A 25,931-nucleotide genomic window follows, 5' to 3' on the forward strand; every position below is an offset into this window, starting at 1 on the left:
TCCCATTGAGGTCAAAATGCTTGTTTCACAAGGGATCTGGCCAAGGGGCCAGTGTTGTCTTTGAGTAGAGTATTGTTGGTCATGATTTACAGTTCCATCATTGAGTTAAATCGTTACCTCATTAGACAATACCTCAGCCTAAGAGCCGAGTTATGAGAGACTGTGGAACATGTCTCAACTGATGTGTTGACCTTTGACCCTCAGGCTGGAGCGGCTGCAGAGGATTGTCAGTAAGGTCCAGATGGAGTCTGGGGTGTGTGAGGAGCAGCTCAACCAGGTTGAGGGCCTGCTACAGATGGTGAGTCTCATACCCTGCTGAGGCAGACAGTCACTAGCCAATATAGATAATATATGTACAGTGGGGCAAAAAAGTCCAGAAAATCACATTGTAGGATTTTTAAGGAATTTATTTGCAAATTATGGTGGAAAATAAACTTTTGTTATTGACCAAATACTTATCTCAATACTTTGTTATATACCCTTTGTTGGCAATGACAGAGGTCAAACGTTTTCTGTAAGTCTTCACAACGTTTTTACACACTGTTGCTGGTATTTTGGCCCATTCCTCCATGCAGATCTCCTCTAGAGCAGTGATGTTTTGGGGCTGTTGCTGGGCAACACAGACTTTCAACTCCCTCCAAAGATTTTCTATGGGGTTGAGATCTGGAGACTGGCTAGGCCACTCCAGGACCTTGAAATGCTTCTTACGAAGCCACTCCTTCGTTGCCCGGGCGGTGTGTTTGGGATCATTGTCATGCTGAAAGACTCAGCCACGTTTCATCTTCAATGCCCTTGCTGATGGAAGGAGGTTTTCACTCAAAATCTCACGATACATGGCCCCATTCATTCTTTCCTTTACACGGATCAGTCGTCCTGGTCCCTTTGCAGAAAAACAGCCCCAAAGCATGATGTTTCCACCCCCATGCTTCACAGTAGGTATGGTGTTCTTTGGATGCAACTCAGCATTCTTTGTCCTCCAAACAAGACGAGTTGAGTTTTTACCATAAAGTTCTATTTTGGTTTCTTCTGACCATATGACATTCTCCCAATCTTCTTCTGGATCATCCAAATGCTCTCTAGCAAACTTCAGATGTGCCTGGACATGTACTGGCTTAAGCAGGGGGACACGTCTGGCACTGCAGGATTTGAGTCCCTGGCGGCGTAGTGTGTTACTGATGGTAGGCTTTGTTACGTACGTTCTTGTGATCATTTTGACCCCACGGGGTGAGATCTTGCGTGGAGCCCCAGATCGAGGGAGATTATCAGTGGTCTTGTGTCTTCAATTTCCTAATAATTGCTACCACAGTTGATTTCTTCAAACCAAGCTGCTTACCTATTGCAGATTCAGTCTTCCCAGCCTGGTGCAGGTCTACAATTTTGTTTCTGGTGTCCTTTGACAGCTCTTTGGTCTTGGCCATAGTGGAGTTTGGATTGTGACTGTTTGAGGTTGTGGACAGGTGTCTTTTAAACTGATAACAAGTTCAAACAGGTGCCATTAATACAGGTAACAAGTGGAGGACAGAGGAGCCTCTTAAAGAAGAAGTTACAGGTCTGTGAGAGCCAGAAATCTTGCTTGTTTGTAGGTGACCAAATACTTATTTTCCACCATAATTTGCAAATAAATTCATAACAAATCCTACAATGTGATTTTCTGGATTTTTTTTCTCATTTTGTCTGTCATAGTTGAAGTGTACCTATGATGAAAATTACAGGCCTCTCTCATCTTTTTAAGTGGGAGAACTTGCACAATTGGTGGCTGACTAAATACTTTTTTTGCCCCACTGTATGTGTATAATATATATCTAATGTACAGTATGTGGCCCTACAGATTTGTAACCACAAGCCCATGCTAGACTGAGTCTAGTCAATGATACAGTGAATTAATACCCCGCAGATTGGATGTGTTCTGATGTTCAAAAGCATTCTCACGCTAATGGATTCATGCCTACTGATGCTGTATTCAAGATGGAACACATGGTGTCATGGTGTTTATACTGTAATATATGTTCTAGGATGTCCGTTTGCTGAACTCAGGAAAGCCTGCTAAGCACACAGCAGATATAGAGACAGACCTGGACAAGGCCGAGGGCATGATCCGGTACCTCTTCAACGATGTGCAGCTGCTGAAGGATGGACGCCACCTACAAGCTGAACAGATGTACCGCAGGTCAGAACAACCACGGAGTAAAACCATTTCAGTGCCACGTCATTCACTCAGAGCATTACTGTGTTATTGTGAGGCCTTATGCGACACGCAATGACACCTAAGCCTCTTACTGTATTGTAACTATTATATTATTACTATGTCTTTACATATTTATGACAAATTGGTTTGTTGTCATTGAACAAGTCATCATTGTTTCTCCTGTTTTACGTCCAGAGTTTACCGTCTCCACGAGCGGCTGGTGAACCTGCGCAGTGAGTACAATCTGCGCCTGAAGTCCGGGGTAACCATCACCCAGATGTCCCAGATGCAAACCCTTCAGCAGGCACCCATGAGGGTGCGTCCCGAGCTGGATGAGGTGACCCTGCGCTACATCCAGGACCTGCTGGCCTGGGTGGAGGAGAACCAGAGGCGGGTGGACCGAGGGGAATGGGGCTCGGACCTGCCCACCGTGGAGTCCCAGCTGGGCAGCCACCGCGGCCTTCACCAGTCAGTGGAGGAGTTCCATGCTAAGATTGGCAGGGCAAAGGCAGACGAGGTACTTTGGAAAAACTACCTGGGATGGGATTGGAGTTGGACTGATTCAGTCATACCATCATTGATCCTCTTTGGTTAATGCTCAAAGTAGTCTGACTGTTTCTTTTTTTAACCCTGCTTCTTCTCTAATCTTTAGTCTCTTTTTCTATTCCCCTCCAGAGTCAGCTCTCCCCTGTCAGCAAAGGTGCCTACAGAGACAACTTATCCAAGCTAGAGTTGCATTATGGCAAGCTTCTGGTATGTTCTGGACTCAAGATATTAACGTGCAACTACAACTTTTCAACTATCTGACATTTATCTAATGTGTCTTCTCCAATCTCATTTATATTATTTTCTCCTCAGAATTCTTCCAAGGCTCGTCTGCACAGCCTGGACGGGCTTCATGCCTTTGTCACTGCAGCCACCAAGGAGTTGATGTGGCTGAATGAAAAGGAAGAGGAGGAGGTTAACTATGACTGGAGCGAACGCAACACCAACATGACAGCCAAGAAAGACAACTACTCGGTATGGCTGTTCTCATCCTCACCATACCTGGAAAGTTCAACTTAATTTAAATATGAAAAGAGTTAAGCATAGTACGGTATCTTGTAGAGTAAAGTAAAAAGCTATGGCACTTTACAGAACAGTAAAATGCCATCTTTAATTAGCTTTTGATCAGATTCTGTTAAAAAATGTTTTGAAGTATTTATGAAGGATCCCCATTAGCTGCTTCCAAGGCAGCAGCTACTCTTCCTGGGGTCCAAACACATCAATCAAAAGAGAAAACGCTACATATAACATTATGTATAACATTATTACACCACTACATATCAACAATACAAAAATGTATAATACCACCATACAACTATATTACAATGTATGTGTGTGTGTAGAATGTGTGTGCCTGTTCCTGTGTATCTCTTCACAGTCCCCGCTGTGTGTATTTATCTGTTTTTTTTTTTCAATCTGATTCTACTGCTTGCGTAAGTTACTTGATGTGGAGTAGAGTTCCATGTAGTCATGGCTCTATGTAGTATTGTGCACCTCCCATAGTCTGTTCTGGACTTGGGGACTGTGAAGAGACCTCTGGTGGCATGTCTTGTGGGGTATGAATGGGTGTCTGAGCTGTGTGCTAATCATTTAAACAGACCTCTGGTGGCATGTCTTGTGGGGTATGAATGGGTGTCCGAGCTGTGTGCTAGTCGTTTAAACAGACCTCTGGTGGCATGTCTTGTGGGGTATGAATGGGTGTCCGAGCTGTGTGCTAGTCGTTTAAACAGACCTCTGGTGGCATATCTTGAATGGGTGTCTGAGCTGTGTGCTAGTAGTTTAAACAGACCTCTGGGGACATGTCTTGTGGGGTATTAATGGGTGTTTGAGCTGTGTGCTAGTCATTTAAACAGACCTCTGGTAGCATGTCTTGTGGGGTATGAATGGGTGTCTGAGCTGTGTCCTAGTCGTTTAAACAGACCTCTGGTGGCATGTCTTGTGGGGTATGAATGGGTGTCCTAGCTGTGTGCTAGTCGTTTAAACAGACCTCTGGTGGCATGTCTTGTGGGGTATGAATGGGTGTCCGAGCTGTGTGCTAGTCGTTTAAACAGACCTCTGGTGGCATATCTTGAATGGGTGTCTGAGCTGTGTGCTAGTAGTTTAAACAGACCTCTGGGGACATGTCTTGTGGGGTATTAATGGGTGTTTGAGCTGTGTGCTAGTCATTTAAACAGACCTCTGGTAGCATGTCTTGTGGGGTATGAATGGGTGTCTGAGCTGTGTCCTAGTCGTTTAAACAGACCTCTGGTGGCATGTCTTGTGGGGTATGAATGGGTGTCCGAGCTGTGTGCTAGTAGTTTAAACAGACACCTTACACCGTACATTCAGGATGTCAACACTTCTTACAAACCAAGTAGTGATGAAGTCAATCTCACCTCCACTTTGAGCCATGAGAGATTTACATGCATATCATTAATGTTAGCTCTCCGTGTACATTTAAGGGCCAGCCGTGCTGCCCTGTTCTGAGCCAATTGTATTTCTCTGACATTGCTCTTTGTGGCACCTGACCACATGACTGAACAGTAGTCCAGGTGTGACAAAACTAGGGCTTGTAGAACCTGCCTTGTTAATAGTTTTGTTAAGAAGGCAGAGTAAAATATTATTAAGGACAGACTTATCCCCATCTTAGCTACTGTTGTATCAACATGTTTTGACCATGACAGTTTACAATCCAGGGTTACTCCAAGCAGTTTAGGCACCTCAACTTGCTCAATTTCCACACTGTTCATTACAAGATTTAGTTGAGGTTTAGGGTTTAGTGAATGATTTGTCCCAAATACAAGGCTTTTAGGTTTTGAAATATTTAGGACTCATTTATTCCTTGCCACCCATTCTGAAACTAACTGCAGCTCTTTGTTAAGTATTGCAGTCATTTCACTCGCTGTAGTAGCTGACGTGTATAGTGTTGAGCCATCCGCCAACATAGACACACTGGTTTTACCCAAAGCTAGTGGCATGTCATTAGTAAACATTTTATAAAGCAAGGGGCCTAGACAGCTATCCTGGGGAATTCCTGATTCTACCTAGATTATGTTTGAGAGGATTCCATTAAAGATCACCCTCTGTGTTCTGTTAGACAGGAAACTCTTTATCCACAATATTGCAGGGGGTGTAAAGCCATAACACATATATTTTTCCAGCAAGAGCTATGATCAATAATGTCAAAAGCTGTGCTGAAGTCTAACAAAACAGCTCCCACAATATTTTTATCATCAATTTCTCTCAGCCAATCATCCCTCATTTGTGTAAGTGCTGTGCTTGTTGAATGTCCTTCCCTATAAGTGTGTTGAAAGTCTGTTGTCAATTTGTTTACTGTAAAATAGCATTGTATCTGGTCAAACAGCATTTTTTTCAAGAAGTTTACTAAGGGTTGGTATCAGGCGGATTGGTTAGCTATTTGAGCCAGTAAAGGGGGCTGGCTATTGTTCAGTAGCGGAATAACTATTGCTTCCCTCCAGGCCTGAGGGCACACACCTTCTAGTAGGCTTAGATTGAAGATATGACAACTAGGTGTAGCAATATCGTCCACTATTATCCTCAGTAATTTTCCATCCAAGTTGTCAGACCCCGGTGGCTTGTCAATGTTTATAGACAACAATAATTTTTTCACATCTTCCAAACTCACTTAATGGAATTCAAAATGACAATGCTTGTCTTTCATAATTTGATCAGTTATACTTGGATGTGTAGTGTCAGCGTTTGTTGCTGGCATGTCATACCTAAGTTTGCTAATCTTGCCAATGAAAAAAATAATTAAAGTAATTCGTTTATTATGATTAGGGATGCACTTGCATATCTAGTAATATCCCCCCTCTTGCCATAACTCCTGTGTTTTCTTTGGTTTATCTCAGGGGTTGATGAAAGAGCTGGAGCACAGGGAGAAGAGGGTCAACAGTGTCCAGGTCCAAGGAGACAAACTGCTGAAGGAGGGTCACCCTGCCAAGACAACTGTAGAGGTGAGAAAAAAATACATTTATATTACCAGGAATTCAGCTAAAATTAATTGAGTAATTATGTTCAAGTATTCCCATGAATAAAAATAAAGATTTGTGATTGTGTCTCAATGTATTAAAGGTATGAAATTATCATGTTATCTTTAAATACAATCTCTTTTTGGGCTTACTTGTGTTTAATTTACAGCGTTCAAATTATTCAAATTATTTTCCGACCCCCTGACCATATACTCAGACAAAAATCATCCTCTGGCTAAATCTAGTGGCCTACCCCTGCATCACAGTATCTATTTAACAGGGATTTGTGTTTCATGCCTAAAAGCAGAGGACATGAGGATAGGTGGGTTGTTAAATCGCTTTTTTCAAAGAGGCCAATTTTTGTCTCACACCCATCTCTCTCTCTCCACCAAAGGCCTTCACTGCAGCCCTGCAGACCCAGTGGAGCTGGATCCTGCAGCTCTGCTGTTGCATCGAGTCCCACCTCAAAGAGAACACTGCCTACTTCCAAGTATGCCGACTCATATATCCCCCTCAGATGGTCCAACGAGCATAAAAACACTTCTTAAAATACATCATCCTATCGTTAAAATGGCTTGTGCTCCTCCTTTTCTACCCATTGTAGTTTTTCTCCGACGTGAAAGAGGCAGAGGAGAAGATGAAAAAGATGCAGAAGACCATGAAGAAGAAATACACATGCAACCGTAACATCACTGTGACACGACTCGAGGACTTGTTACAGGACGCAGCTGTAGGTTGACTTACTCTACTTGAAGAAGTGAAATTCAGCAACTCTACTTCAGTGACATTACAATAGCAACAGCACCTGTCATTGTTTGTTTTATTAAATACAATGTGATATTTCCTATAGGATGAGAAGGAGCAACTGAAAGAGTTTAAGACCCATTTGGATGGGCTGAACCGGAGGGCCAAGACCATTGTCCAGCTGAAGCCACGTAACCCAGCAACACCAGTTAAGGGAAAATTGCCTGTCCAGGCCGTCTGCGACTTCAAACAGATGGAGGTGAGGAGATATTCATGTTCATGTGACCAGCTTTCCAGTGGAGAAGCAAACATTCTTAGGCTACTACTTAGTACACTCTAACTCAAATACTTCTAGTAAGTTGTACTTAGTCAATGAAAAGTCATTATTACTTAAAATGTTTATGTAGTACTGAATCAAAACTAAATGAGAAGTCACACCAACTCAGTTTTTTAAAGATATGATAACAAATTAACATTTTCCCAGCATGCTCTACTGCAGGTTAAAAAATATATATACACTACCGTTCAAAAGTTTGAGGTCACTTAGAAATGTCCTTGTTTTTGACAGAAAAGCATATTTTTTGTCCATTAAAATAACATCAAATTGATCAGAAATACAGTGTAGACATTGTTAATGTTGTAAATGACTATTGTAGCTGGAAACGGCTGATTTTTAATGGAATATCTACATAGGCGTACAGAGGCCCATTATCAGCAACCATCACTCCTGTGTTCCAATGGCATGTTGTATTAGCTAATCCAAATGTATCATTTTAAAAGGCTAATTGATGAGATCAATTGCAATTATGTTAGCACAGCTGAAAACTGTTGTCCTGATTAAAGAAGCAATAAAACTGTCCTTCTTTAGACTAGTTGAGTATCTGGAGCATCAGCATTTGTGGGTTCAATCACAGGCTCAAAATGGCCAGAAACAAATAACTTTCTTCTGAAACTTGTCAGTCTATTCTTGTTCTGAGAAATGAAGGCTATTCCATGCAAGAAATTGCCAATAAACTGAAGATCTGGTACAGCACTGTGTACTACTCCCTTCACAGAACAGCGCAAACTGGCTCTAACCAGAATAGAAAGAGGAGTGGGAGGCCCGGTCCACAACTGAGCAAGAGGACAAGTACATTAGTGTCTAGTTTGAGAAACAGACGCCTCACAAGTCCTCAACTGGCAGCTTCATTAAATAGTACCCGCAAAACGCCAGTCTCAATGTCAACAGCGAGGAGGCAACTCCGGGATGCTGGTCTTCTAGGCAGAGTTCCTCTATTCAGTGTCTGTGTTCTTTTTCCCATCTTAATCTTTTTGTTTTTATTGGCCAGTCTGAGATATGGCTTTTTCTTTGCAACTCTGCCTAGTTAAAAAGTAGGCCTTGAAATACACTGCTCAAAAAAATAAAGGGAACACTTAAACAACACAATGTAACTCCAAGTCAATCAAACTTCTGTGAAATCAAACTGTCCACTTAGGAAGCAACACCGATTGACAATAAATTTCCCATGCTGTTGTGCAAATGGAATAGACAACAGGTGGAAATTATAGGCAATTAGCAAGACACCCCCAATAAAGGAGTGGTTCTGCAGGTGGGGACCACAGACCACTTCTCAGTTCCTATGCTTCCTGGCTGATGTTTTGGTCACTTTTGAATGCTGGTGGTGCTTTCACTCTAGTGGTAGCATGAGACGGAGTCTACAACCCACACAAGTGGCTCAGGTAGTGCAGCTCATCCAGGATGGTACATCAATGCGAGCTGTGGCAAGAAGGTTTGCTGTGTCTGTCAACGTAGTGTCCAGAGCATGGAGGCACTACCAGGAGACAGGCCAGTACATCAGGAGACGGCCGTAGGAGGGCAACAGGAGGCCGTAGGAGGGCAACAACCCAGCAGCAGGACCGCTACCTCCGCCTTTGTGCAAGGAGGAGCACTGCCAGAGCCCTGCAAAATGACCTCCAGCAGGCCACAAATGTGCATGTGTCTGCTCATACGGTCAGAATCAGACTCCATGAGGGTGGTATGAGGGCCCGACGTCCACAGGTGGGGATTGTGCTTACAGCCCAACACCGTGCAGGACGTTTGGCATTTGCCAGAGAACACCAAGATTGGCAAATTCGCCACTGGTGCCCTGTGCTCTTCACAGATGAAAGCAGGTTCACACTGAGCACCTGACAGACGTGACAGAGTCTGGAGACGCCATGGACAACGTTCTGCTGCCTGCAACATCCTCCAGCATGACCGGTTTCGCGGTGGGTCAGTCATGGTGTGGGGTGGCATTTCTTTGGGGGGCCGCACAGCACTCCATGTGCTCGCCAGAGGTAGCCTGACTGCCATTAGGTACCGAGATGAGATCCTCAGACCCCTTGTGAGACCATATGCTGGTGCTGTTGGCCCTGGGTTCCTCCTAATGCAAGACAATGCTAGACCTCATGTGGCTGGAGTGTGTCAGCAGTTCCTGCAAGAGGAAGCCATTGATGCTATGGACTGGCCCGCCCGTTCCCCAGACCTGAATCCAATTGAGCACATCTGGGACATCATGTCTCGCTCCATCCACCAACGCCACTTTGCACCTCAGACTGTCCAGGAGTTGGCGGATGCTTTAGTCCAGGTCTGGGAGGTGATCCCTCAGGAGACCATCCGCCACCTCATCAGGAGCATGCCCAGGCGTTGTAGGGAGGTCATACAGGCACGTGGAGGCCACACACACTACCGAGCCTCATTTTGACTTGTTTTAAGGACATTACATCAAAGTTGGATCAGCCTGTAGTGTGGTTTTCCACTTTCATTTTGAGTGTGACTCCAAATCCAGACCTCCATGGGTTGATAAATTTGATTTTCATTGATAATATTTGTGTGATTTTGTTGTCAGCACATTCAACTATGTAAAGAAAAAAGTATTTAATAAGAATATTTCATTCATTCAGATCTAGGATGTGTTATTTTAGTGTTCCCTTTATTTTTGAGCAGTGTACATCCACAGGTACACCTCCAATTGAATCAAATTATGTCAATTAGCCTATCAGAAGCTTCTAAAGCCATGGCATCATTTTCTGGAATTTTCCAAGCTGTTTAAAGGCACAGTCAACTTAGTGTATGTAAACTTCTGGCCCACTGGAATTGTGATACAGTGAATTATAAGTGAAATTGTCTGTCTATAAACAATTGTTGGAATAATGACTTGTGTCATGCACAAAGTAGATGTCCTAACTGACTTGCCAAAACTATAGTTTGTTAACAAGAAATGTGTGGAATGGTTGAAAAAGTTGTTTAGGACATCTTCTTGTGCATGACACAAGTCATTTTTCCAACAATTGTTTACAGACAGATTATATCACTTATAATTCACTGTATCACAATTTCAGCGGGTCAAAAGACGCATTCTGTCTCCTAGAGCTGAACGTACTTTGGTGCGAAAAGTGCAAATCAAACCCAGAACAACAGCAAAGGACCTTGTGAAGATGCTGGAGGAAACAGGTACAAAAGTATCTATAGCCACAGTAAAACGAGTCCTATATCGACATAACCTGACAGGCCGCTCAGCAAGGAAGAAGCCAGTGCTCCAAAACCGCCATAAAAAAATCCAGACTACGGTTTGCAACTGCACATGGGAACAAAGATCGTACTTTTTGAAGAAATGTCCTCTGGTCTGATGAAACAAAAATAGAACTGTTTGGCCATAATGACCATCATTATGTTTGGAGGAAAAAGGGGGAGGCTTGGAAGCCGAAGTACACCATCCCAACGTGAAGCACGGGGGTGGCAGCATCATGTTGTGAGGGTGCTTTGCTGCAGGAGGGACTGGTGCACTTCACAAAATAGATGGCATCATGAGGTAGGAAAATCATGTGGATATATTGAAGCAACATCTCAAGACATCAGTCAGGAAGTTAAAGCTTGGTCGCAAATCGGTCTTCCAAATGGACAATGACCCTAAGCATACTTCCAAAGTTGTGGGAGAATGGCTTAAGGACAACAAAGTCAATGTATTTTAGTAGCTATCACAAAGCCCTGACCTCAATCCCGTAGAAAATGTGTGGGCAGAACTGAAAAAGCGTGTGCGAGCAAGGAGGCCTACAAACCTGACTCAGTTACACTAGCTCTGTCAGGAGGAATGGGACAAAATTCACCCAGCTTGTGGAAGGCAACCCGAAACGCTTGACCCAAGTTAAACAAACAATTTAAAGGCAATGCTACCAAATACTAATTGACTGTATGTAAACTTCTGACCCACTGGGAATGTGATGAAAGAAATTAAAGCTGAAATAAATCATTCTCTACTATTATTCTGACATTTCACATTGTTAAAATAAAGTGCTGATCATTGAATTTCTACTAGGATTAAATGTCAGGAATTGTGAAAAAAATCTATTTGGCTAAGGTTTATGTAAACTTCTGACTTCAACTATATCAGTGTTGTTGCATGTACATTGAGTGATTGATTGATTAAATGTTATGCTACACAAAGATAAATAGCATTTTTCTAAGCGAATCCAATCATGACATCTGTTACTGAAATGATTGTTCCAGTTTAAAATCGTAGGTAGTCTCCTAAGTGATGCGGGTGAATACAAATGTAAATTCTTGCATAGCCTAATGCTGGCTAGATCCCAATAGGAATTACACAACACTTTGCAAGCCAGCATAATGTTATTTACAATTCGTTTTGGGAAAGTTTGTAATTTTGCAACCCCACTTACTGTATAAGGCCTTATGTATATGTAATGGTTTTATTATAGTGATAATATTCGACTAGGAACTCACTTGGTGAAGGACACTTGACTGAAAATTTATGAATTCATCAACCATGTCTCTGTCACTAACAAATACGGTCATGGGTGGTAACTCTACAATTCAATTGAAGAGCCAAGGCACACGGGAAATGATTAGAGGTTTAAGTATACCTTACTTTAAAAAACTGCATTTGTATTACTAATATGAAGGTAGTACTGCTCATTTCAGCTATTTAAGTTTCTTGACTTCTTGAGGTGATCGGTTTCCTCAGAAATGTTTGAGCAGCCAGAACTTACCCGGTTTTACAGTGTATAAGCACATTCTATCAGAATGAGTGGAAATATAGTGTTTATTCAAAACATACACTGAGTGTACAAAACATTGCTCTTTCCATGATACAGACTGACCAGGTGACAGGTGAAAGCTATGATCCATTATTGATGTCACTTGTTAAATGCACTTCAATCAGTGTAGATGAAGGGGAGGAGACAGGTAAAAAAAAACAATATTTTTAAGCCTTGAGACAATTGAAACATGGATTGTGTATGTGTGCCATTCAGAGGGTGAATGAGCAAGATAAGAATATTTAAGTGCCTTTGAACTGGGTATGGTAGTAGGTGCCAGGTGCACTGGTTCGTGTCAAGAACTGCTATGCTGTTGTGTTTTTCATGCTCAACAGTTTTCCGTGTGTATCAAGAATGGTCCACCACCCAAAGGACATCCAGCCAACTTGACACAACTGTGGGAAGCATTTTAGTCAACATGGGCCAGCATCCCTGTGGAATCCTTTCGACACCTTGTAGAGTCCATGCCCCGACGAATAGAGGCTGTTCTGAGGGCAGAAGGTTGTTCCTAATGTTTTGTACACTCAGCGTAGACACTTAGAAGTAGAAAAGCAGTAGTATATGTTTTAGTTTTTTCTCTCTATTTATCTTATTAGTCATGCTTGAAGGCTTGTCATTAGAACTGGTCAGATACAGTACAATGTGGGCATCCATTTTGTACCTATTTCCAGCTCACAGTTCACAGAGGGGAGGAGTGTGTACTGCTGGACAACTCTCAGCCGTACAAGTGGAAGGTGCAGAACCCCAAAGGCAGCAAGGCCACCGTGCCCTCCATCTGTTTCCTGGTTCCTCCCACCAATAATGAAGCAGTGAGCGGCGTCTCAGGGTGAGGCAACCAATCATCTCCTTGCAATAAAACACCATGGCAAAAACCTCTGATTTTAGCCTTACCATAAACAACATGCCTAAAGCCTTTGATTCAGCCTTACCATGAAACAAAATGGACAAAACTTTTGATTTAGCTTTACCATTAACAACATTAGCCTGGTCCCAAGTCTTTTTGTGCTCTTGCGTTTGACCCCAGCACCTGTATGGTTCACTAACCTCTAACCACTAACCCCCCCCCCCCCCCCCCCCCCCCCCCCACAGTCTGGACACTAGTCACCAGAACCTGCTGGTCCTGTGGCAGATGCTGTACGTGGACATGAAGAGCCTCATGTCCTGGCAGTACCTGACGAGAGACATCCACCTCATCAGCTCATGGAACATCACCGCGGTGAGCTCAGTTTCACACAGACTGTGTCTCAAAACGGAACCCTATTCCATATGTAGTGCAGCCTGGTCAAAGGTAGTGCACTACACAGGGAATAGGATGCCATTTGGGATGTGCACACATACTTTTTGGAGACAGTAGATCAGAGAATGAAGGACATTTTAGTTATTAGATGGTGTCTCTTTGTTGTAGAATTAAATTAGGCCCACAGAATGATTTATTCTTACCTATACAATTCCAAAGGTCCTGGAATGGGGAGGGGGGTCGGGTGGAATTCAGCCAAGAGAATATAACACTCTTCCTAACCACACTCACCTTTCCTATCTTTCTTCCCCATCACTACAGTTTAAGACCCTGAGGGTGGAGGAGTACAGGCTAGCTTTGAGGAACCTGGAACTCCACTACCAAGAGTTCCTAAGAGACAGCCAGGACTCCCAGCTGTTTGGTGCAGATGACCGCATGCAGGTGGAGAGTAGCTACAACAAGGCTAGCCAGCACTACGAAGGACTGCTGCACTCTCTGGAGAAAGGTGAGTGTTGGACATCTGGGCAGGTAGAGGGTCTGTATAGTACAAGAAGCAGCATCAAACCATGTTATTTTTTATGACATCAGTGTTGCACATTTTATTGCACACTTTGTTGCACTGCACACCTTATGAGTTGCCGTTGCATTAACCGTTCATGAACATCATGATTTCAATATTTGTTGTTGTAAATGTTGAAATTCATCACAGGCCCATTCGTCTAGAAATAGTGCTTAACTGTTAAATTCACATTACAGGCTATGTGTCACCCTCTGGAGGTAAGGTGTCCCAGTTGCAGTGTCAGATTGAGCACATTTTTGACTGGCTTAGCTTTTTCTCTGATAGTTCTGATTAGTTTCACTCCATTAACTTCACTCAACCTATCCATCATTCAAGATTTTCTCTAACTTCTCTGTTCATTGCATTAGCCACCTTGTCCAATCGCATGAGTTTGCATGTGTTGTATAATCATGTTGTTTAATAATTTCTCCTGCATGAAGCTGGCAGTGGATTGAGTTTGATTTTGAAACTATTTGTTGATGGGCAAAAGCTTGAGTGATTATATGGATTTCATGAGACATGTAGGTCCAGAAAGTTACAATAATTATGTGGGCATAAATAATGAATTCATGATCGAAATGACCAAGAACAAAATCAGACTTAAATAGCCACAACTAGCCGGCTACCACCCATTACCCTGCCCTGAACTTACACACTTACTCACTGGCACTTGCTGGCTACCACCAATTACCCTGCCCTGAACTTACACACTGGCACTACCCGGCTTCCACCCATTACCCTGCCCTGAACTTACTCACTGGCACTAGCCGGCTTCCACCCATTACCCTGCCCTGAACTTACTCACTGGAACTAGCGGGCTACCATCCATTACCCTGCCCTGAACTTACTCACTGGAACTAGCCGACTACCACCTGGTTACTCATCCCTGCACCTTAGAGGCTGCTGCCCTTTGTACATAGAAACATGGAACACTGGTCACTTTAATGTTTACATGCTGTTTTACACATTTCATATGTACAGTGCATTCCGAAAGTATTCAGACCCCTTGACTTTTTTCACATTATGTTACATTACAGCCTTATTCTAAAATTGATTAAATAATTTCCCCCCGTCAATCTACACACAATACACCATAATGACAAAACAAAACAGGTTTTAAAAGATGTAAATAAATAAACAACTTCAATATTACTTTTACATAAGTTTTCAGACTTTTTTGAAGCACCTTTGGCAGCGATTACAGCCTTGAGTCTTCTTGGGAATGACACTACAAGCTTGGCACACCAGTATTTGGGGAGTTTCTCCCATTCTTCTCTGCAGATCCTCTCAAGCTCTGTCAGGTTGGATGGGGAGTTTTGCTGCAAAGCTATTTTCAGGTCTCTCCAGAGATGTTCTTTCGGGTTCAAGTCCGGGCTCTGACTGGGCCACTCACGGACATTGAGACTTGTCCCAAAGCCACTCCTGTGTTATTTTGTCTGTGTGCTTAGGGTCATTGTCTTGTTTGAAGGTGAACCGAGCTCTCTGGAGCAGGTTTTCATCAAGGATCTCTGTAAATTGCTCCGTTGATCCTGACTAGTCTCCCAGTCCCTGCCGGTGAAAAATATATTTTGGCAAACTCCAAGCGGGCTCTCATGTGCCATTTACTGAGGAATGGCTTCCGTCTGGCCACTCTACCATAAAGGCCTGATTGGTGGGGTGCTGCAGAGATGATTGTCCTTCTGGAAGGTTCTCCCATCTCCACAGAGGAACTCTGGGGCTCTGTCAGAGTGACCATCGGGTTCTTGGTCACCTCCCTGACCAAGGCCCTTCTCCCTCGATTGCTCAGTTTGGCCGGGCGGCCAGCTCTAAGAATAATCTTGGTGGTTCCAAACTTCTTCCATTTAAGAATGATGGAGGCCACTGTGTTCTTGGGGACCTTCAATGCTGCAGATGTTTTTTGGAACCATTACCCAGATCAGTGCCTTGACGCAATCCTGTCTCAGAGCTCTACAGACAATTCCTTTGACCTCATGGCTTGGTTTTGGCTCTGACATGCACTGTGGTACTGTGGGACCTTATATAGACAGGTGTGTGCCTTTCCAAATCATGTCCAATCAATTGAATTTACCACAGGTGGACTCCCAAGTTGTAGAAAAATCTCAAGGATGATCAATGGAAACAGGATGTAGCTGAACTCAATGTTGAGTCTCATAGTAAAGGGTCTGAATACTAATCTAAATAAGGTATTTCTGTTTGTTGTTTTTCATAAATTTGCAAGAATTAAAAAAAAACTGTTTTCGCTTTGTCGTTATGCGGTATAACAATCGTCACAAAATGTGGAAAAAGTCAAGGGGTCTGAATCCTTTCCGAAGGCACTGTATACTGTATTCTAGTCAAGTCCATTCTATTCAACTATTGCTGTAGATATACTATCCACATATTCTTCAGCTATATATATAGCTGAAGAGGGGGTAGTCCAACAGTCCAGGTCACAATGGGCAATAACAGAGCTTTTGCTCTCGTTTCTCTCACTCTTCGTACCTCTCTTGTCTCTCACCCTTCGTACCTCTCTTGTCTCTCACTCTTCGTACCTCTCTTGTCTCTCACTCTTCGTACCTCTCTTGTCTCTCACTCTTCGTACCTCTCTTGTCTCTCACTCTTCGAACCTCTCGTGTCTCTCACTCTTCTGACCTCTCTTGTTTCTCACTCTTTGAACCACCCGTGTCTCTCACCCTTCGTACCTCTCTTGTCTCTCACCCTTCGTATCTCTGTCTCTCACCCTTCGTATCTCTCTTGTCTCTCACTCTTCGTACCTCTCTTGTCTCTCACTCTTCGGACCTCTCGTCTCTCACCCTTCGTACCTCTCTTGTCTCTCACTCTTTGTACCTCTCTTGTCTCTCACTCTTCGTAACTCTCTTGTCTCTCACTCTTCGTACCTCTCTTGTCTCTCACTCTTCGGACCTCTCGTCTCTCACTCTTCGCCCCTCTCGTCTCTCACCCTTCGTACCTCTCTCGTCTCTCACCCTTCGTACCTCTCTTGTCTCTCACCCTTCGTATCTCTCTTGTCTCTCACCCTTCGTATCTCTCTTGTCTCTCACTCTTAGGATCTCTCGTGTCTCTCACTCTTCGCCCCTCTCGTCTCTCACCCTTCGTACCTCTCTCGTCTCTCACCCTTCGTACCTCTCTTGTCTCTCACCCTTCGTATCTCTCTTGTCTCTCACCCTTCGTATCTCTCTTGTCTCTCACTCTTAGGATCTCTCGTGTCTCTCACCCTTCGTACCTCTCTCGTCTCTCACCCTTCGTACCTCTCTTGTCTCTCACTCTTTGTACCTCTCTTGTCTCTCACTCTTCTGACCTCTCGTGTCTCTCACTCTTCGGACCTCTCGTGTCTCTCACTCTTCGACCTCTCGTGTCTCTCACTCTTCGATCCTCTCGTGTCTCTCACTCTTCGAACCTCTCGTGTCTCTCACTCTTCGAACCTCTCGTGTCTCTCACTCTTCGAACCTCTTGTGTCTCTCACTCTTCGAACCTCTCGTGTCTCTCACTCTTCGGACCTCTCGTGTCTCTCACTCTTCGGACCTCTCGTGTCTCTCACGCTTCGGACCTCTCGTGTCTCTCACTATTCGGACCTCTCGTGTCTCTCACTCTTCGTACCTCTCTTGTCTCTCACCCTTCGTATCTCTCTTGTCTCTCACCCTTCGTATCTCTCGTGTCTCTCACTATTCGGACCTCTCGTGTCTCTCACCTCCTCTGCCCCCTTTGTGCAGTCTGCTTCCTCCTTTATCCCCAAGCACTCCCTGGCTTAACGACCCACAGCTTTTCCTCGTTGGGGCAGGAAGTCCATAGAAGGCTTGGGGATGGAGCAAGCTACCTGCAAGATATCTCTCAATTACCACTCCCCTCACCTCCCCTGCCATCTGCCACAAAAAAATATATATATATATTTATACTCCAAACTCTGACATTGCTCGTCCAAATATTTATATTTTTTAATTCCATTATTTTACCCTTAGATTTGTGTGCATTGTTGTGTGTTGTTAGATTATTACTGCATTGTGGAGCTAGGAACACAAGCATTTCACTACACCAGCAATAACATCTGCTAAAAATGTGTATGCGACCAATATTTTATAATATTTTATTTTGACTGTGCTATTGTACCATAACCGTGGATGCATCCCAAATGGCACCCTGTTTCCTACATAGTGCGCTACTTTTGACCACATCCCTATGAGCCCTGGTCAAAAGTAATGCACTGTATATGGAATAGGATACCATTTGGGATGCAGCCCATGTAGCCAAATAATTTTAAGCAAATACATAGCTATATGCTCTTTGTATCATTCAATATTAATCAGGGAAGAGAGCACTGTTTTCTGATCCAGAATTCTAGTCCTATTGATCTGTAAATTCATCTTCTTCTGTTCTGTTCAGGTGAGCAAGATGAATCTGAGTGCCGAAGCTACCTGACCAAGATCAAGGACCTGTGTCTGAAGCTGGAGGGCTGTGAGACTCGCACCGTCGCACATCTGCGACAGCCCGTGGACAAGGAGCCGCTCAAGGCTTGCGCCCAGAGGACCGCTGAGCAGAAGGTACTGCAGTGACGTCACCCCTCAGTGACATTGTTTTGTTTCGTTTATTAGGATCCCCATTAGCTGTTGCACATGCTGCAGCTAGTCTTCCTGGGGTCCACACAAAATAGATGACACAGTGCATCTAGAACAACACAAGAACAACACAAAGACAATACAACAATACATTATAGGGGCACCTTGGGAGTTTTAGGGCACTTCACTATGGGTCTAACGGCAATGGAGGAAGATACATTTGCTGTTGTAGCTGTTTCTCGACCAAGACAGAAAAAAATCAGTATCTATGTAATTTAGACTCCGGGGTAGCCAGGCCACTGGTTAATAGTTGCTATAAATCACACATCCAATCCCAAAGCAAACAGAGTCAATGGTAGATCTGTAATGAAGTTTGAGCCCAAATTAGATAACATGCCTATTTGAAACAGACCCAGGCCAAATTCAACATGGGGTTATTGTTTAGGAAGCTATTTAAAGTTATTTTGTGTCAAGTAAATGAAGTTAGACAGTAAAAGAGACAAACTAACATTTTTAGATCAGTCATGCTGTTTAGTATGTTCCATCTGCTCGTTTCTGATCATAAGAAGTTTCAGAAGACCTTTGTGTCCCTATTTCACTTTACAGTACATTGCTGGTTAGCTTGTTAACAACTCCATGACTGCTTGGATGCCCAGGTGGAATAGCCAGTTATGGTCCATTATTCCCTTTTCTGCTCATAGAAAGTCCAGTCAGAGTTGGAGGGCTTGAAGAAAGACCTGACCAATGTGGCTGAGAAGACAGAGGAGGTGCTGGCATCTCCTCAGCAGTCCGACTCCACCCCAGTACTGCGCTCTGAGCTGGATATTACGCTGAAGAAGATGGAGCACATCTACAGCCTGTCCTCCGTGTACCTGGACAAGTGAGTTCCTCCTGACTCTGATTGTTACGACATGCATATCAAAACCATAGGACCAATAAGTAACATCTTCAATCTAAATAGTAGATCTGAGTCATGTTACATATACAGCTAACACTATACACCATTCCTTGTTCAGACTGAAGACCATCGACATAGTGATCCGCAGCACAAAGGGAGCAGAGGACACCCTCAAAAAGTATGAAGCCCGTTTACGAGACGTAAACAAGATGCCAACAGATGAAAAAGAGGTGGAGAACTACCACACCCAGCTAAAGGTACAGTGTCTCTGTTAGAATGAACTGTATTCTATCCGTTGGTGAATAGACAATGCTTTTACATGGACTGGTTATCCGACAGTAACTTAATGATTTCTATGCATTTGTAGTGATGTTCCTCTCTCTCCCACTCTTTCTTTCTCTATCTCTCTCTCTCTCTCCTTCTCTCCTTCTCGCTCTTCCTCTTTCTCTCTCTCTTTGTCTCCCTCTTTCACTCTGGTAGACAATGCGTGGCGAGGCAGAGGATGACCAGAAGACGTTCGACAATCTCCAGGTGGAACTGAAAAAGGCGGCGGCCGTGAATGAGCGGATTAAGCTGGTCCACAGCGAGCACAACACCGAGATGGAACACTACCGCCAACTAGTGGCCGGGCTAGAGGAGCGCTGGCAGGTCGTGTTTGCCCAGATAGACCTGCGCCAACAGGAACTGGACTTGCTGGGGAGGCAGATGTGCGCCTACCACGAGAGCTATGACTGGCTCATCAGATGGCTCGGTGATGCCAAGCAAAGGCAGGAGAAGATCCAGGCCATACCCATCGGCGACAGCAAGGCCCTTATGCAACAGTTGGCACAGGAGAAGGTACTCTACGACTGATAATAATATTTGATTGGATTTATATAGTGCTTTTCTACCTAGATGCTCAAAGTGCTTTCCATAGTAAAGGGGAAACTCACCTCATCCACCACCAATGTCAGGCACCCAGGACAAGGTAGCAGGAGGCTTCCATTACAAATAGTGGAGATGAAGCTTCTTTGCTCGATGATGGAATATAATGTTACATTATCATGACAGTCAGTGTTCCAATCTTTTATCATTGTAGAAACTCCTAGAAGAGATCGAGAAGAACAAAGATAAGGTTGAGGAGTGTCAAAAACATGCAAGGGCATATATTGATGCGGTCAAGGTGCGTATGGAAATCACTTAAAACAAGATCATGCATATGGAGATTTGTTGCATTAATAAAATTATTATATTATGTCCATGTGTTTTCCCCAGGACTATGAGCTTCAGGTGGTGACATACAAAGCTCTGGTGGAGCCCCTGGCTTCGCCCCTTAGGAAAACCAAAATGGAGTGTGCATCTGACAATATCATCCAAGAGGTCGGTCATATAGACACGATGGGGAATTTATTTAATAGTATTTTACAGCTACAGTAGCTTTAAAGTTGATAACAATTATATGGGATTACTAAACATCTGAAATTGTCTTTCAGTATGTGACTCTGAGAACCCGCTACAGTGAGCTAATGACTCTGACCAGCCAGTACATCAAGTTTATCACGGAGACACAGCGCCGCCTTGAGGACGAGGAGGTAATTGAAGGACACATTGAAGGCAGGCAGCAGCTCCCTGCTCCCGACAACTTGAATTAAACCCACCAACCATAATAACAATCGCCTGGTCCGAGATCTGTTTGTGCGCCCATGTCAACTATTTAGATGTTTGGCATGTCAAGGAGTGACATGATGGCACAAACAGACTTGAATACCCAGGCGATAACAACAATTACTATAAAACACTCTCTTTATGTACTAATGTATTAATTAAAGGGTTCAATATATTTTAGCTGATGTGGTCTATGAGGAAATGAATTAGTTTTAGTATAGCTCATCGCAGTATGGAAGGTGAGTAATAAAAAATAGTCATTTCAAATTCTGGTGCTGCAACACATCCCTAAGACGTCACTAACAGTATCTGTCTCTCATTCTCCCTATACTGTGGTTCATGGATGTGTAATAAGTCTTTAAATTACACTTGCAAGTTAGTTTTCCTACAGTATCCAATCAAATCTGAAGCAAACATCAGGCTCCCCATTCAACCCCAGCCTTTTCTTCTGCAATTGAATTTGTTGTTTCACTCTTGAAACAAAATATTTCTGCACACTCCATTTTCTCTGATCTGGTGATTAGGACTCTGCAGTCTGACTAACTACCAACTCAGAATGATTATTTCAAGTGACCAGTTTTGTTTGCCCCTTTATTTTCCAACCTAACTCCGTCTAAGCATATTCTCTATGGGTAATACACTCTTTGCAAATTATTATTTTTCAGCTTCTTCTCCTTTCAAGTTTAGTTCCAATTTTAGTCCAAGGTAATACAATCTTAGTCCAAGGTAAAGTTGAAGAGTAGTAGCCAAGTCAGTACATTGAAAAGTGTTATTTGATTGATTCGTATTTTATCTTAGTAATGAAAGATTAAATGGCTACTTCAAAAATACCTAATTTCCCAATAGTGTTGTGAAAATGTCTCATTATATGTGCCATACATTAAGTAAATGTGACGAGACGTGTGATTATTTCCCTAAAGCAAATAACAAACATTTCTCTCCCTAGATAACAAATGTTTTTTCATTTGAAGTAACGTTTTATTCTACAATGGGGTCCGAAATGATTGACACCCTTGATAAAGATGAGCAGAAATTACTGTATAAAATACATCATTCAAATACTGAGCTATATTGTATGTTCAAAAACATTGGAACTTTTTAAATTATTTATTTTTTAAAGTCAGTTTTGCTCATCTTTATCATGAGTGTCAATCATTTCGGACCCCACTGTATGTGCACCTACATGTACTTAAACGTTTGACTTTTTTTGAGTAATTCAATCAACTCAAACATTTATATTCTAACACTGTAATACTTAACATTGTTTTTCCCTTTACTTTTTGCTTCCACTAATACAGAAAGCTACTGAAATACTAAAGAAGGAGGAGAGAAAAAAGCTGTCTGAGATGCAGGCTGAATTAGACAAACAAAGACAGTTAGCTGAGGCACACGCAAAAGCTATCGCTAAAGCGGAACAAGAAGCCCAGGAGCTCAAGTTGAAAATGAAAGAAGAGGTCAGCAGGAGGGAGGTTGTGAAAGTGGATTCTGAGAAACAGAAGCACAACATACAGCAGCAGCTGCACGAACTCAAGAACCTGTCAGAGCAAGAGATCCAATCCAAGAGCCAGCAGGTTGAGGAGGCACTGTACAGTCACACCAAGATAGAAGAGGAGATCCACATCATCAGAATCCAATTAGAGACCACCATAAAGCAGAAGGCCACTGCTGAGGCCCAAGTTCAGCAGCTCAGGGACATGGCTGTCGAGGCTGAGAGACTGAGAAAAGTTACTCAGGAGGAGGCAGAGAAGCTTCGCAAGCAGGTGAATGAAGAGACTCAGAAAAAGCGCAACGCGGAGGAGGAGCTGAAACACAAAGCGGAGGCAGAACAAGAGGCTGCCAAGCAAAAGCAGAAGGCCCTGGATGAGGTGCAGAAGTTCAAGATGCAAGCTGAAGAGGCAGAGAGGCGCATGAAACAGGCAGAGGAGGAGAAGCAGAGGCAGGTCATGGTTGCAGAGGAGGTGGCACAGAAGAGTGCCGCCACCGAGCTGCAAACCAAACGCATGTCCTTTAACGAGAAGGCAGTAAAGCTCGAGGCATCACTGAAACAAGAACAGGACACTGTTATTCAGTTGCAGGAACAGGCAGAGCGCCTCAAGAAGCAACAAGAAGAAGCCAACAAAGCCAGGGAGGAAGCAGAGAAGGAACTTGAGAAGTGGAGGCAGAAAGCCAACGAGGCACTCCGTTTGAGACTCCAGGCCGAGGAAGATGCCCATAAGAAGAGCCAGGCTCAGGAGGAAGCAGAGAAGCAGAAAGAGAACGCTCAGCGAGAGGCAAAGAAAAGGGCTAAGGCTGAAGAGGCTGCTCTTAAGCAAAAGGAAATGGCAGAGAAGGAGCTGGAGAAACAGAGGAAATTGGCAGAGGGAATGGCCCAGCAGAAACTCTCTGCAGAGCAAGAGCTAATTCGCCTAAGGGCTGACTTTGACCATGGTAAGCAACAGAGGTCTCTATTGGATGAAGAGCTCCAGCGCCTGAAAAATGAGGTTAATGCTGCTGTAAAACAAAGGAAAGAGCTAGAAGATGAACTGGCCAAAGTAAGACGTGAAATGGAAGTTCTTCTTCAGATGAAGTCCAAAGCTGAGAAGGAGACCATGTCTACAACAGAGAAAAGCAGAAATCTCCTTGAGTCTGAGGCATCGAAAATGAGACAACTAGCTGAAGAGGCGACTAAGTTGAGATCAATTGCTGAAGACGCAAAGAAGCAGAGGCAGGTAGCAGAGGATGAGGCAGCTCGGCAAAGAGGAGAGGCTGAGAAGATACTCAAAGAAAAACTGGCAGCCATTAATGAAGCAACTTGTCTGAAAACTGAAGCTGAGATTGCCCTGAAGGATAAAGAGGCAGAAAATGAGCGACTTAGGAGAAAAGCCGAAGATGAGGCTTATCAGAGAAAGGTCCTGGAAGACCAAGCAAAACAGCACAAGCAAGACATTGATGAAAAGATCACCCAGCTTAAGAAAACATCTGATTCTGAATTGGAGAGGCAGAAGAAGATTGTAGAGGAAACTCTTAAGCAGAGGAGGGTGGTCGAAGAGGAGATTCGCATACTAAAACTAAACTTTGAGGAGGCATCAACAGGCAAGTTGGATCTTGAGTTGGAGTTGAACAAGCTTAAAGGCATTGCAGATGAGACACATAAGAACAAAGTCAAGGCGGAGGAAGAATCAGAGAAACTCAGAAAGCATGCTTTAGAGGAGGAGATCAAAAGGAAGCAAGCTGAAGAGAAAGTAAAAAAGATCACTGCAGCAGAGGAAGAGGCAGCGCGACAATGCCAGGCAGCTCAGAATGAAGTGGAGCGCCTTAAAAAGATTGCTGCTGATGCTAACAAGCAAAAGGAGGATGCTGACAAAGAAACAGAGAAACAGATTGGTCTAGCCAAAGAGGCTGCACAGAAATGTAGTGCTGCAGAAAAGAGAGCACAGGCTGTTCTGGTCAAGCAGAAAGAGGACAATCTTTTCCAGGGCAAGCTCAAAGAGGAGTTTGACAAGGCTAAAAATCTTGTACAAGAAGCTGAGAAGGCGAAGGAGAAAGCTGAGAAAGAGGCTGCTTTACTCCGTCAAAAAGCAGAGGATGCTGAGAAGCAGAAGAAAGCAGCTGAAGCTGAGGCTGCCAAACAGGCCAAGGCTCAGGGGGATGCTGAGAGACTGAGGATGGAAGCAGAGCAGGAGGCTGCAAAGCAAGCAGAAGCTGAGGCTGCTGCTCTGAAACAGAAACAGCAGGCAGATGCAGAGATGGCCAAGCACAAAAAGCTAGCTGAACAAACAGTGAAGCAGAAGAAACAAGTTGAGCAGGAGCTGACAAAGGTGAAACTACGACTGGATGAGACTGATAAGCAGAAATCTGTTTTGGATGAAGAGCTTCAGCGCCAGAAGGATGAAGTTAGCAATGCTGTCAAGCAGAAAGCTCAAGTGGAGGATGAGCTATTCAAGATCAAGGTCCAGATGGAGGAGCTGGTCAAACTTAAGCTTAGAATTGAGAATGAAAACCAGCGTCTCATGAGTAAAGACAAAGATAATACTCAGAAATTCTTGGAAGAGGAAGCTGAGAACATGAAGAAGCTTGCGGAGGATGCTGCCAGGCTAAGCTTAGAAGCTCAGGAGGCAGCCCGAGAGAGACAGATTACAGAGTCCGAGCTTGAAGAACAGAGGGCTCTTGCTGACAAAATGCTGAAGGAGAAAATGCAAGCTATCCAAGAAGCAGCTAAACTGAAAGCTGAGGCAGAGAATCTCCAGAAACAAAAGGACAAGGCTCAGAAGCAGGCCCAAAAACTGCTGGAGGACAAGCAGCAGATGCAGCAACGCTTTGAGGAGGAGACAGAGGGCTTCCAAAAATCCCTAGAGGCTGAGCGCAAGAGGCAGCATGAAGCTACGGTGGAGGCAGAAAAACTGAAGCTTAGGGTGACACAGCTTAGTGATGCTCAGTCTAAAGCAGAAGAGGAGGCCAAGAAATTCAAGAAACAAGCAGATGAGATCAGGGTTCGTCTCCAAGAGAAAGAGCAACATGCTTCTGAAAAAGTAATTGTAGAGAAACTGGAGGTGCAGAGATTACAGAGCAGCAAAGAGTCTGATGACCTACGCAAAGCCATAGCTGACCTTCAGAAAGAAAATGAGAAATTACAAAAAGAGGCTGCAGATCTACAGAACAATTCTAAAGAGGTATTGCAGAATGTGAAATAATCCTGTGAAATAAAAAGTGCAAACCCCTTTGCAAATATCCATAAACTTCTCAAAAACACTAACACATAAGGGAGGTCCAAAGTTACTATTCATGTGAATTGCAGAGACTGTCAACAATACTAAGTGTCCAGCAATTTCTCATGAATTACCATATGTTGCTGCACTTTGTAAATCCAATTATGTTTTCTAGCAAATGTTTATAATTGCATTTCAAAATTAAACCGATTTCAAATAAATTTCCAATCATAGAATACAGAATACAGTTATATGCTCTATATACAATACCATTTATATATAAATATATTGATTATATTATTTAGCAGTTATAATCAGTGTAATAGAATGTTAAGAACATGTG

The 25,931-nt window shown here is 43.5% G+C and overlaps 1 protein-coding gene across 15 annotated transcripts in view; it reads left to right on the plus strand.

Annotated features, from left to right (window-relative positions):
- The window catches only part of pleca (plectin a), a 198,842-nt gene that overhangs the window by 165,244 nt on the left and 7,667 nt on the right, over positions 1 to 25,931 (plus strand). For 11 of the 15 annotated variants that reach the window (XM_021571712.2, XM_021571716.2, XM_021571713.2 and 8 more), the window contains 21 exons: positions 205 to 298; positions 2,013 to 2,167; positions 2,381 to 2,702; positions 2,861 to 2,938; positions 3,044 to 3,205; positions 6,082 to 6,186; positions 6,596 to 6,691; positions 6,806 to 6,931; positions 7,052 to 7,204; positions 12,690 to 12,844; positions 13,108 to 13,234; positions 13,577 to 13,760; positions 14,012 to 14,032; positions 18,189 to 18,346; positions 19,063 to 19,241; positions 19,378 to 19,516; positions 19,740 to 20,096; positions 20,338 to 20,421; positions 20,514 to 20,618; positions 20,732 to 20,830; positions 22,202 to 25,552. In XM_021571712.2, the coding sequence (XP_021427387.2) occupies positions 205 to 298; positions 2,013 to 2,167; positions 2,381 to 2,702; positions 2,861 to 2,938; positions 3,044 to 3,205; positions 6,082 to 6,186; positions 6,596 to 6,691; positions 6,806 to 6,931; positions 7,052 to 7,204; positions 12,690 to 12,844; positions 13,108 to 13,234; positions 13,577 to 13,760; positions 14,012 to 14,032; positions 18,189 to 18,346; positions 19,063 to 19,241; positions 19,378 to 19,516; positions 19,740 to 20,096; positions 20,338 to 20,421; positions 20,514 to 20,618; positions 20,732 to 20,830; positions 22,202 to 25,552 (6,250 nt within the window). The remainder of the gene's footprint in view (positions 1 to 204; positions 299 to 2,012; positions 2,168 to 2,380; positions 2,703 to 2,860; positions 2,939 to 3,043; positions 3,206 to 6,081; positions 6,187 to 6,595; positions 6,692 to 6,805; positions 6,932 to 7,051; positions 7,205 to 12,689; positions 12,845 to 13,107; positions 13,235 to 13,576; positions 13,761 to 14,011; positions 14,033 to 18,188; positions 18,347 to 19,062; positions 19,242 to 19,377; positions 19,517 to 19,739; positions 20,097 to 20,337; positions 20,422 to 20,513; positions 20,619 to 20,731; positions 20,831 to 22,201; positions 25,553 to 25,931) is intronic. The other 4 variants (XM_021571715.2, XM_036952534.1, XM_021571719.2 and 1 more) reach the window with 1 other exon arrangement.

The sequence above is a fragment of the Oncorhynchus mykiss genome, chromosome 18 (assembly GCF_013265735.2).
Source record: "Oncorhynchus mykiss isolate Arlee chromosome 18, USDA_OmykA_1.1, whole genome shotgun sequence".
Taxonomy (NCBI): Eukaryota; Metazoa; Chordata; class Actinopteri; order Salmoniformes; family Salmonidae; genus Oncorhynchus; species Oncorhynchus mykiss.